This window comes from Myotis nattereri (genome assembly GCF_964212035.1).
Source record: "Myotis nattereri genome assembly, chromosome: 3".
NCBI classification, from domain to species: domain Eukaryota; kingdom Metazoa; phylum Chordata; class Mammalia; order Chiroptera; family Vespertilionidae; genus Myotis; species Myotis nattereri.
The window spans coordinates 138,181,322-138,194,345 of record NC_138077.1 but is presented as its reverse complement, the minus strand read 5'-3'; the positions used below and the strand labels follow the sequence as shown (position 1 = coordinate 138,194,345).

General features: G+C 39.5%; 1 protein-coding gene across 3 annotated transcripts in view; it reads right to left on the bottom strand.

The window, feature by feature from the left end:
• The window catches only part of RNF144B (ring finger protein 144B), a 181,888-nt gene that overhangs the window by 49,305 nt on the left and 119,559 nt on the right, over window positions 1-13,024 (bottom strand). For 2 of the 3 annotated variants that reach the window (XM_081085586.1, XM_081085587.1), the window contains one exon: window positions 10,081-10,281. In XM_081085586.1, the coding sequence (XP_080941712.1) occupies window positions 10,081-10,245 (165 nt within the window). In that variant the 5' untranslated portion in view covers window positions 10,246-10,281. Of the gene's footprint in view, window positions 1-3,716; window positions 4,165-10,080; window positions 10,282-13,024 lie in introns of those variants that run through there. The other variant, XM_081085588.1, reaches the window with a different exon arrangement.

Below are 13,024 nucleotides of genomic sequence, written 5' to 3'. Positions count from 1 at the left end.
GGGCCTCAAAACATGCACACACGCCCAGAAATTGTTACATTAGTAAAAGAGTAACTACCTATGTCTACTAAATTATCTTTAAAATAAGGATATTCTTTAAAGACTGATTTGGTCATTATATGGAGGAAATGAGTTAAAACACTTAGAATAACAGCTCCCCCTAAATAAGGTGAATAAATGCTTGTTGCTATTATTTATGACAACAATGATTAGTGATGCCTAACTGTTTTTCTGGGCTTTTTCCTCAGTGAACTTCAAGTCTACGTGAGAAAATAAAATGACTTGATGTCAAAACAAGTAGAATATAAGGCAATACAGATATTTGTATAAAATCTATTTATTTAGATTTTAAATGCTAATACTTTCAGAGAAGAGACAATTTTACATTAGGGTAGCCAATGCCACCAGGGTAAGAACGATGTTTGAGTTGTTCACCAATAACCCCCTCCTAATTAGTATCCTGCCTGTCAAAATAAGTTTTTGTTGAATAATGAATGGTGGCTTGCCTTGACCAAGCAATGAGACATCATTAGGAATTGAGTAGGTGGAGAAAAAGGAAAGAAAACAGGAGCTTTCTAGGAAGCAGGAAAGAAACGGAGGTCTGAGATGCCTCATATAAGAAGTAGCAGATGACGACCTGGTTAGATATTGTGTGACAGACAATCCATAGAGGAACTTGAATGCCAGCACTAAGGAATATGATTCAAACAGGAACACATGAATCCTTAATAACAGTAGTGGCATTTTGACAAAAATATTTTAAGAAATCTGATATTAGTATCTAAATGAAAAGGAATGAGAAATCAGTGACATGAAAATAACTTAAATATTCCAGATCTCAAGATTGCAGTCTACCATAACACATATAGTATATGTTGATGAGGGTACTGTTCTTAGAGCTCTCATCACCCCCCTTCATTCATCCTACACCAGTTTTTCCCATTTTCAGACCATTCTCCACCCTATGCCAAAGCCATGCTCTTACCCCACTCCCAAATAAAGCCTTCCAGTGGCTCCATAATGCTAGTTAACATGGCATACAAGACCCTCCATCTAGTCTCTGCTTGACTCTTCAGCCTCCTGCCCAAGCACGCCCATACTTCCACCAATATGTCCCAGGGATGTCCTCAGCAGGCCTTGGTTATGTGCCTTCACATGTGGCTACCGTCCTCCCTGTTGCCCTCTTCCTACACATAGCCCACCAACGCCACCATCAAGCAATCTATTCATCCTTCAGTCTCAGCCCCGAGGAAATTTTCCCTGACCTCCTCAAGTCTAGTTTAGGCGGGTTCCCATATGCTCCCACAGCACCCAGTGCCTCCTCCATCAGAGGGTCTGCTTCCCACATGAGAGCCAGTCTGACTATGTGTTACACACACAATTAGCACAGTGGCTGGTACATAGTGGTACCAAATGGAAGAGCAAAATCCCGACTAAGATGAGAATAGACTTAGAGGAAGTTGGAATGAAAGTGAAACTTCAAAAGAATAAGTAGCTAAACCTTGGTGATTCAGTGTGTATGTAAGGGGAAGTTCTCGCATTGTACGTCCACTTTCCTGCTCTCTGGCTATGGTTTGCATGCTTGGCCAGCCTATGGCATTCTGATTCATGGTTTGAAGAATCAAATTAAAAGCAAGGTATGCTTCCAAAAGAAAAGTCTTCACAATACACAAACACAGTTTACTAACATACCATCTTTTTATAACCTTCTTTGAAAAAAATAGTCTTGTTCCTTATTACAGTATCACATCCCTTACCCTGATACCGAATGCTTTTCTAAGAGAATATAGAAAAGCCTGAAGTACTTGTTCAACTTATAATCAAAGTCAAGAATGTCATGCAAATGAATCTCATTCCAAAGAATTGTGTCAACAGAAGGAGTGAAGGGGAGAGGAATAAAGTTCTGTTTATTAATATTCCCACACTGGATGGAGCACTATGGGAGAATTTTTAATACGAACCTCCTTCTTGCCCTGTAACAATAAGATAATCTCAAGTCAAACAATACAGAGCTAATGGGTCAAAAAAATTAGATTTCAACTAATTTTTTTCTAGAGACCAGAAGTAGTACTAATGGGTAGAACCTATAAAGAAATGTTTCAAATGAATGTAGAAGAAAAGATAGTTTAAAATTAGAGTTTCCAATAATGAATAACCAGTGTTATGGTATGTCCCAATCCTGGAAGTTTTCAAGCAAAATCTAGATTATTGCACTAGTAGAGTGACACATGCTAGCTGTATTCTAGTCACTAAGTGCTTTATATAGATCATCTATTGCAATTTTCTTCATAACCTTATGGAATTTTTTATTATCCTTATATTACATAAAAGAAAATGAAAACTTAGACTACCCAAATTCATTAACAGCTACCACATTCTGGTCCAATCCACTATCATCTCTGGCCTGAATTACTATATTTACCTTCTAACCAGTCTCCTTGCTTTCACCCTTTTCCCCTTAGTTCATTGGCTATGCAGCAGACAGGCTGTTGTGATGGTTAATTTTAGATGTCACCCTGACCAAGGCATAGGGTATCCAGATATTTGGTTTCACGTTATTTCTAGTTATGTCTGTGAGGGTGTTTCCAGATGAGATTAGCACTTGAATCAACAGGCTGAGTAAAGCAGATTTCCCCCAACTCATGTAAGTGGGCCTCACCCAATCACCTGAGGATATGAATAGAACAAAAAGGCAGCGGAAGGGAGAAGAGAGTTCACTCTCTCTGCCTGGCTGCATGAGCTGGGACCACCGGTCTTCTCCTGCCTTCAGACTGGAACTTACACCGGTGGTTCTCTCTCTGAGGCCGTAGGACTCAGACGGGAACTATACCATGAGTTCTCCTGAGTCTCCAATTGCAGACAGCAGACTCTGAGGCCTCAACTCCATAACTGTGACCCAATTCCTTTATGTATATCTCTACTGGAAATACATGTCCTATTGAATCTGTTTCTCTGGAGAATCCATACTAATACAGTGATCCACTTAAAGCAATGTGAGATCATGTCACTCTGTGGGTCAAAACTCTCCAAAGGCTTCTGTTCTCACATCAAACTAAAGTCCGAATCCTCGCCATGGCCCACAAGGTCCTCCACTCCAACACCACTACTGCTCTGATTTCATCTCCTACTGCTAACCATGCCCCCCCTCCCCCAACACACACACACTCATTCACACTGGCCTCTTTGCTGTATCTGAACGCTGAGCACACTCTCAGCTTAGGACCACCCACTGCTCCCCGCTGCCTAAAACTCTGCTCCCAGATATCTATACAGCTTACTCTCCATGTCTTTCAGGTCTTTGCTTAAATAATACCTTGTGAGTGAGACTTCCCTGACCATCTAACATAAAGTGGAAACCCCCTCTCCTATAGCACTCCTTATGCCCCTCCCTCATTTTTTCTTTAGAGCACACTTTTGTCTGACTTCTGTATTTACTTGTTAATATCTGTGCCTTGCACCAAAATTTGAACTATCTAAAAACCAGGCCTTGATCCAATTGTTCACCACTATATCTTAACCTTTACAACTATACACTGCCTGATAAATATTTGTTGACTACATGAAGCCAGGCAACCAGATTTGAGACCCATTCTCTTAAATGCCAAACCATACTGGCATCCAGAAAAACGCCTTCTTTCATTAGGAGGGTGGGGAGACTAGAAGAGTTAAGGCCCCTTCCAAATCTAGAACTGTGACGCAATGACAAAGTCACTGACCTTGACAGCAGGGTTTTCTTTTGCTGCTCCTTCCTCTCTTCCCACATTTTACCACTTTCCTTGAATAAGTGGTAAGCATTAGGCATGAATGAGATCATAGGTCCAGGAAGCCAGCTCCTCCTTGAGTCATCTCTAATCCACTTCTCATGCTGTTATAATATGCTCCTGTTTCTCAAATGTTATCTGACCTACAGCAGCTCAATCATCAATAAAAAAATATAGAGTCTAAATTTGTATTTTAAACCAGTGACTCAACTAATAAACAAAAGCTATCATAGCATTATATTAAAACTTTTAACAAGTATGATCATTGGTTAATAAAAGTATATAGGCTTCAAGGGTACAATTCAATAATACATCATCTGTATATTGTATTGTGTGTTTACCACTCCAAAGTGAATAAATTTAATTAAAAAAACAAGTATGATGAGTGATTATAATGAAGTCATTTACACATAAACGAAGAGAAAGATAAATTCACTGACTCAGTGTTAAACACCCAAGAAGAGCACAAGGGTAACCTTGCAAGCCAGTATATTTTAGTACCAGAAGCCAACAGAATAGAGGGCTTTGAACTGGCAGGATTCACTTCTGCCCACGTAACAGTACTAGAAGACATGGGAATGAAGACAGCTGGAGAATATTAAAGCTTCAGGCAAGATTGGCAGGTCACATGACCAGAAGAGGAGACAAAAACTTGCTCTGTGACATTGCAGGAGTAAAATGCTTCATTATTTTCTGCAGTTGCAGGGAGTTATCAATAAAACACACACACACACAATGATACTAGAAAAAAAATATTACCCCAACAAGGAATTACATTATTTCTATTGGGGGTAAACAGCTCTTAAATAAATGGTAGCTTGAGACCTATTCCATCCAAATCTTTTACATCCATCAGAAATGTGCTCATCCATTCACTTTCAAAATTATATTGATTTTTCCTGTAAATCTTGCTTCAAGATCTTCAGTTGAAATGCACAACCATTAGTCTCTCTTTGGACAAATCCAACAGAGAAACTTCTCTCTATCTTAATTGATAGCGTGTGGGTATTTCAGAATAGTATTAAGGTTGAAATCGCCTATATAACTTCCTTTTTACAAAAGTCTAACGAGGAAGCCAGACAAGTTTTTGTAGGATTTTCTTTCTCTAAAACATTTTGAGCCCAGCTGGTGTGGCTCAGTGGTTGAGCATTGACCTATGAACCAGGAGGTCATGGTTGGATTCCCAGTCAGGGCACATGATCGGGTTGCAGGTTCCATCCCCAGTAGGGGGTGTGCAGGAAGCAGCTGATCAATGATTCTCTCTCATCATTGATTTTCTATCTCTCCCTCACCCTTCCTCACTGAAGTCAATAAAAATATATTTTTAAAATACATTTTGAAAAACAGCACAGTCTAGTATCCTGATAAAACATAGAATAGAAAATAATAGCAAAGCCATTTACTAGGAGCTTGGCACTGTGCTAGTTGCTTTACTGGAATTCTTATTTGATGCCTCCTACAACACTCTGAGATGAGTATTATCATCGCCTACCTCTTTCCATCCTACAGGTGACAAAACTAAGGTTCAGAAAAGCCAGAGATTTTACCTAAAGTCACACCCCATTAAATGACCAAGCCTGAACTTGAGCCTGGGTGTTCCTAGCTCTGTATCTGCACTTTAATCCCCATGCTGCACAGGGAGAGAGGATGGAGGGGGAAACAGAAAAGTAGCATTCCTTTCTCCTAAAACAGATCAGAGTCCAGAAAGGAACCATTACAGGTTCTCTGCTTCACTTGAAAGTTACCAACCATGTCAGTGCACAGGTATGCACATGGACACACAAATATATACATGCACGTGCACACACATGTGCACACACACGTGTGCACACACATGCACATACTGCTAATCTTCCCAAACTGAAATGTCTCCCAGGCCATACGTGGGCTTTGCTTAAAGGTCACCCAACAGGCCCAAAGGAAAAGAAGGGCTTAGTCTGAAAACTTTTATATTTCCTCTCACTTTTTTAGACATTGGAAAATCCATTTGGCTCAGAGAAATGAATAGTAAAAGGAGTTCTAACTACTTCGAGCCAACAAAACGTAATGGAAAAAAGGCGAGAATATGGCTGGACTTTATTTTCTTTTTGCTCAGCACATCCTGTCTCTAATCTGAAAGGTAAATAGGCCATGCCCAACATACCAACTCTTTTCAGGTGAAATTATCTAGGTTATAAAAACAAGCAACAACTGTGTTTTCATTATTCTTTAATTCGTGGCTGACGAAAATAGCTTCCAAAATAAATCAAAAAGGCAAATATTGCTCACAAGGGAGCAAACCCACAAATTTGCCCTCCTTTGATAATTGACTTTTGTGAATATTTCTTCTTTCACTTGAATTATAATTGTGTGATGTTATCTGAAACAGTGTGCTGTAGATGCCAGAAGAGGAATTTTTTGAATTTTCATTTTTGGGTTATTTATATCCACAGGGGTGAGAAAGAGTGTGTGTGTGTTGTGTGTGTGAGAGAACAGAGAGAAATAGAGAGATGTTTTTGCATATCATTAGTTAGTACACTAACCTACCTCAGAAATTACAAAAACCTTCAATCATAAAAACAAGTAATTTTGCAACACCTCTCTCCATAACTCCCAAATATCAATTTCTTTAGCTTCATAATACACCTATGCCCGGTAACTTCAGTCATGCTAGTGAGAGCTACACCCATTTTTGTCCTGTAAATTCAGCTTCTCGCGTTTTATACTACACTTTCTTCTGTATATTAATGCTGAGCAAACAGTTTAACAAAAACCATCTTCACAAATAGAACATGGTAAGTTTCCTTTAAAAAGAAACTCGATATATTGATGGATTATTTAAATGTTTGTCACATTCCTTTCTCAAGATGTCATTTAAATCAAGAATAATTCGAAGCAGCATTCTTCAGAGCTCTAGTGGTAGGGAAGTTAATAGGTGTTCCACTAAAAAAGGTGGTATGATCAAATGGAAATGCTTTGGAAGAAGTTAAACAGGGTCCCCTTGCTTTCCTCTTAACCACAAGATTTCAGAGCCTCTAAAATGCAAATATACAGTAGGTCCCTCCAAGAGAGGTGTAGAACACATACCATTTTCCAAGTTAATTTGAGTATGAAACACTTTCTTCAAGAAGCACCTCTGTTTCACAGAGCTGGAGGTCCATGGAACACACGGGTTAGGGATGCCTGTTTAAAGGCCAGATCTCCCTAAAGAAAGGGAATGAGCTGGCTGGCATCCAGTGGTCAAGTCAGACACTCCACATCTGTCCGTTCTGCACTCCCAGAGAACACTGATCTTGGAAACAGAAAGAATTTAACCTCACAATAAATGTCCAGGGATACATCTTAGGGAAAACAGGAGTAGGATAGAATATATAAAGAGCTTGATTAAATCTATGAAACCTTTTTAAATACATGGTCTTTCTCAGCCAGTATTTGGGAGATGTCATCCAATCATATTTAGAGTTGGAAATTAGTAGTATATGGCATGATAAAAAACTCACAAATGTCTTTTCAGCCCTGAAAATACTAAACACATTTGATAACTTTAATTTGAATGCAAATTAATATCTGGGAGGATTAGGCACATTTTAAAATATTTTTTTAAAAAAGAAAAGCTCCAACAATAAAAACTTGTAGTATTTCAGGTGGGTTTGGCATCAATTGCAAATTTACAGACTCTAATGTAGTCAAATACATGCAGCTTACTATTTCGGCAGATCATAGGAAACGGGGTATCAGGAAGTCAGGCAAGGTTAATGTTTATAGGTACAAAAAGTTCCGAAGTTGGAGGGATACCAAAAATACCGAGCCATTGACTTTCTGCTTTTGAGCACTCCCCAACAATAAGGAAGTGTGAGCCTAGATGACATAATCTAATTGTACTAACTCCTACCTCTGAATTGCTGAAGGAGAAATGAGAAGTGGTTGTGTTGTTCTTAACTGGGAACTAAGACCTACTGAAACAATATGTCAATGTCAGCTTCTGGTGAATATGACATAACAACCTTTGCTTGTTTATGCTTTACCCAATGTTGATATACAATCTCGAATGCCGCGCTATTACATCTCACAGCAAAAACTGAATTCCATATCCTGCTTTTAAACATCAGCAGTACTTGGTCAAAATTTTCCATCCTGCCTTGAACCAAATGTTGCTTCTGACTCATTTGTTTCAAGGATTAGCAAGGGTCTGAAACATATGTGAAAAAGTCAGAGAAGTCATCATTCTGAGGCACAGCATTCAGAAACAAAGCAAGACCAAAGGAAACTAAATCTGCCCTGAGATGACAAGGTCATTTCCTCACTTCCTATAAAGCAATGCTCACTGACAAGATCAGAGAGAACCAGCACAAACATCACTTAGTCAGGCCTTCTCCTGCCCCTACCAGAACTGTAACATCCCCTCACCCTGCACTCCTCACCTCTTGCTCAAATTTTTTTTCTAAGTCCTTATCACCCAATACTGTAACTTACCTATTCATTATGTTTATTGTTTATTGTACATCTTGCTTTGACAAGAGCAAGGATCAATGCCAGGTTTTGGTTCTTTAACTGATAAATCCTGGCGCCTAGAAGAATTCCTGGCATACAGGATGCTGCTCACTAAATTTTTGTTGAATAGATGAACAAACAAATACCATTCTTAGCCATCTTTGTATTCTAGAGTTCAAAACATAAGAAAAGGATTTCAGTACCTTTCCTTTTTACTAAAAGTCAGGCTGAGGCTTCTTCTTCCTACCGTAATCCTCGATTTAAAAAAATATTTTTTAAGAAAAATAATATGAACTAGTTTGAAAATGTGTCTTGTTGATTACATTAACAAAGAAATGTGGAATAAATTTTATTTTACTATAACTTGTCTGTTGAAAAAAAGAATGCTTAGTAAACATTAATAATAAACATGCCTCTTTTAAAATGATTCTACTTCCTAAATGATTCCTTTCTTTTATTTCCCTTGATTATACCACAGATCACTGTAACTAACCAATTCAACTCCCTTCACAAGTCAGGGCATTAAACCTTCATTTGTTGGGTGACTACTGTACTGACTGTATAATAAATATTAACAGCCTGACCATACACGGCCTACCAAAGCAAAGATAAAGGTAAATACTAACTTTAGGCATCAGACGCTCCCCTGTGCCATGCTGAGATGCCAGCACGCTTCTCATCTGACTCTTCACCAACCCATCCTTAGTTTGAAAATACAGTCAATTCAAAAACATACAGGAGACAGACACGTACATAAATGGAGGGAAGATCATCTTTTTCTGGACCTATGAACACAGGCCCAGAGTAGCTATATCTTACTACTTTTTCATGAAAATTTTATAAAATTTGTTGTTTTAAATTTCCCAATCAAAAAAAAAAAAAAGAGTATTGAGGCCAGACGTGGTCCATGGGCATCAGGTTTATCAGGTTTGCAATCTCTTGTTAAAGCCTCAGCTTGGAGGTCACTGCTACCTGGAAGCCCCTCCACACCCCCTGCCCCCAGGGGGTGAGATGGCGTGTTACTTTCAACCAGCCCTGATCTCACCAGACTCTAGCAGAGTTCCTTCAACGTGTCCGTCTTCCCTGTGGAAAGTATCTTACTCATTTTTATATTCCCAACATTCAGCAGAGTGCCTGGCACACAGCAGAAACTCAAAAAAATATTTGAATAAATGAAAATTTGAGTAAACCACCTGGGCTCATACTTCTAATAGTCACTTGGAACTCATCAGTCTGTTTCCTAGCTTTATACCTTAACCAACCAACCTTCGGGGAAACGTACAATAAAGGTCATGGGCATTGATACCAAGCATCAGACTGAAAGGGACAAGCCCATGCCTGGACTTTTATAGCATTTCTCTATTATGATAAACAGCCTTTGGCAAATTGTGAAAATAGAAAAAAAAAGGAGTAGATATGACAAAGTAAAACAGTGCATACCATGTGCTTTGTAGGAGATGCTCAAGCAAGTATATGCAAGAAAATTCAGTAAATTACTACCTGATTTCTCCATCATTCAAAATACCCCATGAGCTTCTTACGGATGATAGTTAGCTGAGGCATGTTAAAAATGCCTCTATTTTGTTTCTTAGCCAGAACTTTAAGAACAGAAAAACTCTGTCTACTCAACAAATAATTAAATTTCACACACATATACTAAAAACCAGCAAATACAGAATTTACCATTCAAGGTACTATTTGGAAACAGATCCAAATGTGGAGTTGCTCTCCAAAGTAGGACCATATTGTAGCAATCCTGGCTTCTCAGTAAGCCACAGAAATGCATCCTATAACTTTACAGTTCTTCCCTTTGTATATCCTCATGATGAAAGCATCAAGGAAAACTTACAGCTGTGCAAAAGATGCACTGGCATTCCTGGAGTGTGGTCATCTTGTCCAAAGACTGTTCACACAGGCAGAGTTTGCAAGTGACAAGAGGAGCCAGAGCCAGGTCTCCAGGCGTCGGGTTTTCGGCAGTCATCGTGAGATAATGCAGCCTACCAACTGAGCCCATCAGCCTGTCGTCCGCCTCTTCAGTCTCCTCAAATCCCTGCAGAAAGGTGCAAAGCAGAAAATATATCCATTGATACAGCTATTGTTTAACCAACACATTTGGGCACCAATAAGCAAATCTTCACCCTCAATGCTCTCTAAGCCCACAGGGAATACATTTCTGAGGACCATGGGCTAGAAAGCTTGCCACCTTGGCAAGGTGTTCCTGAAGTTCTGAAATGTAAGGTGACCTCACGGTCCTGACTCCCATCATGTAAACTATAGGAATTACTAGTAAAGGACCACTCTAAGCAAATACTCCATTTAGGAGTCACATCATTACAATCAATTCAATAGATTCCAAAAACACTTAAAAGTAGAATGTCACCCAAAAAGTTAAACAAAGAATTACCATATGATCCAGCAATTCTGCTTCTAGGTGTAAACCCAAAAGAACTGAAAAAGGGAACTCAAACAGATACTTGCACACATATGTTCACAGCAGCATTTTTCACATTAGCTAAAAGGTGTAAATAATCCAAATGTCCATCAACAAATGAAGGAAAAACCAAATATGATCCTATATAATAAAAGTCTAACATGCTAAGTGTCTGGTCGTCCATTCAACCAATCAAAGCATAATATGCTAATGATATGCTAAGGCCACTCAACCGCTCACTATGACGTGCACTGACCACCAGAGGGCAGAGAGTTGACTGATCAACCAGTCACTATGATGTTCACTGACCACCAGGGGGCAGATGCTCTGACTGGTAGGTTAGCTTGCTGCTGGGGTCTGGCCAATTGGGACTGAGCGAGACAGGCCAGACACACCCTGGAGCCCTCCCACAATCCTTCCCCAGCTGGCCAACCTCCTGCATCCCTCTCTGGGCTCTATCATGCAACAGTGGGGTCCCTCAGCCTGGCCTTCACCCTCTTGCAATCCAGGACCCCTCGGGGATGTCAGAGAGCCGGTTCCAGCCCAAACCCACAGGCCAGGCCAAGGGGCCCCACTGGTGCACGAATTCGTGCACCGGGCCTCTAGTATAAACATAAAATGGAATATTATTCAGTCTTGAAAAGCACTGAAATTCTGACACATGAATGTACTTTGAAGACATTATGCTAAGTGAAATTAGACAGAGACAAAGGGCAAATATTATATGACTCCATTTATATGAAGTACCTAAAACAGTCAAATTCATAGAAATAGAAAGTAGAATGGTGGTTACCAAGAACTGGGGGAGGAAGAAGTAGAGAGCTATTATTAAGTGAGTACAGAGTTTCTGTCTGTTTAGGATGATAAAAAAAAGTTCTGGAGATGGAGAGTGTGATGGTTGCACAACACTGTAAATATACTTAATGCCATTATATGATATACTTAAAATGGTTGAAATGGTAACTCTTATGTTATGTATATTTTACTCTAATAAAAAAATTTCAATAAGGTGTTAGTATTTAGTTGTGTTTCTTCATGTGCAATATTTCATTTACTCTTTTGCAACCATGAATGACTATTTCCTTCATTTTATAGATGAATTAAGGTCCTAAGAAGTTAAGTATCTGTCAAAGTCCTCAGAGCTTGTATATGGCAGAGCAAAACTCAAACTTACACCTCTGAGACCAAGCCCAGTACCTGGTCCATTATACCAGAGCTGCCTCACAAGTGAATAGTATGTGGTGGAATGGAGGAGGGAGAGAGAGAAGTAAAAAGGGGGAGGGAAGGAGGAAGAGAAAGAGAGAGACGTAAAGTTCATGACTACAGCTATCAGAAGTTCACTGAAATTGTACAAAAATAAAATTTGTCTTCACACATAGCATAAGTATAGGAAATGATACTTCTACACTGAAAAGTAAGAGATAACTAAAGCCCTTCCACTAGATTGTTTTTATTCAGAATATCTTTTAAAGCAGTAAAATAACTGTGAAAAATAATCTTCCTGCACATTCATGTTTATATCATATCGAGAAATTTCATGTTCTGATTAAATAAAAGCAAAACTCTAAATTTCTTACTATTTTAACAGAGTACAGCCAATTATAATAAACTAGAGGCCCAGTGCACAGATTTGTACACATTGAAAGGAAATTAATTAGAGGGTGGCCCGTGGGGTGGGACTGGGCGAGACAGGCCAGATACACCCTGGAGCCAACCTCCCGCATCCCTCCCCAGCTGGCTGCACCTGGGGCAGTGCCAGGGCTCGAAGGATATCTGCGGAGTGAGTGGGGTCCCTCCGGTAGGTGGGGTCCCTCAGCCTGGCCTTCGGGGCCGAAACCAGCAGTCTGACATCCCCCAAAGGATCCCAAAATGTGAGAGAGCACTCTGCAAAGTTGCTGTCACTCTGCAGCTCCTTCATTGAATGTCTGCCCCCTGGTGTCAGTACGTGTCATAGCTACAATTCGAAGCATCTGCCCCCTGGTGGTCATTGCATGTCATAGCTACCGGTCAGACAGTTGAATCGTTAGGCTTATATATATAGATAGATAGATAGATAGATAGATAGATAGATATAGATATAGATATAGATTCTGCCATAGAAATAATTATAAATACACTCTCCCGTATGAGAACCAGTCCTTTTCTTCCCAACTTTTTGGCAAAACAAATTACATGTTCAGCATTTACTACATAGCACTACGGTGCCTGATGTCTCAATGTATAGGTATAAAATACTAAAACAATGGAAGGGAAAACAAATTGGATCAGTTGGAAAGACATAATCTATGATATCTAACTGCACTGACTTTCTTAATGTCAAACCAGAAATAGTTAACAATGACTAACTCTACTACTCAAGGTT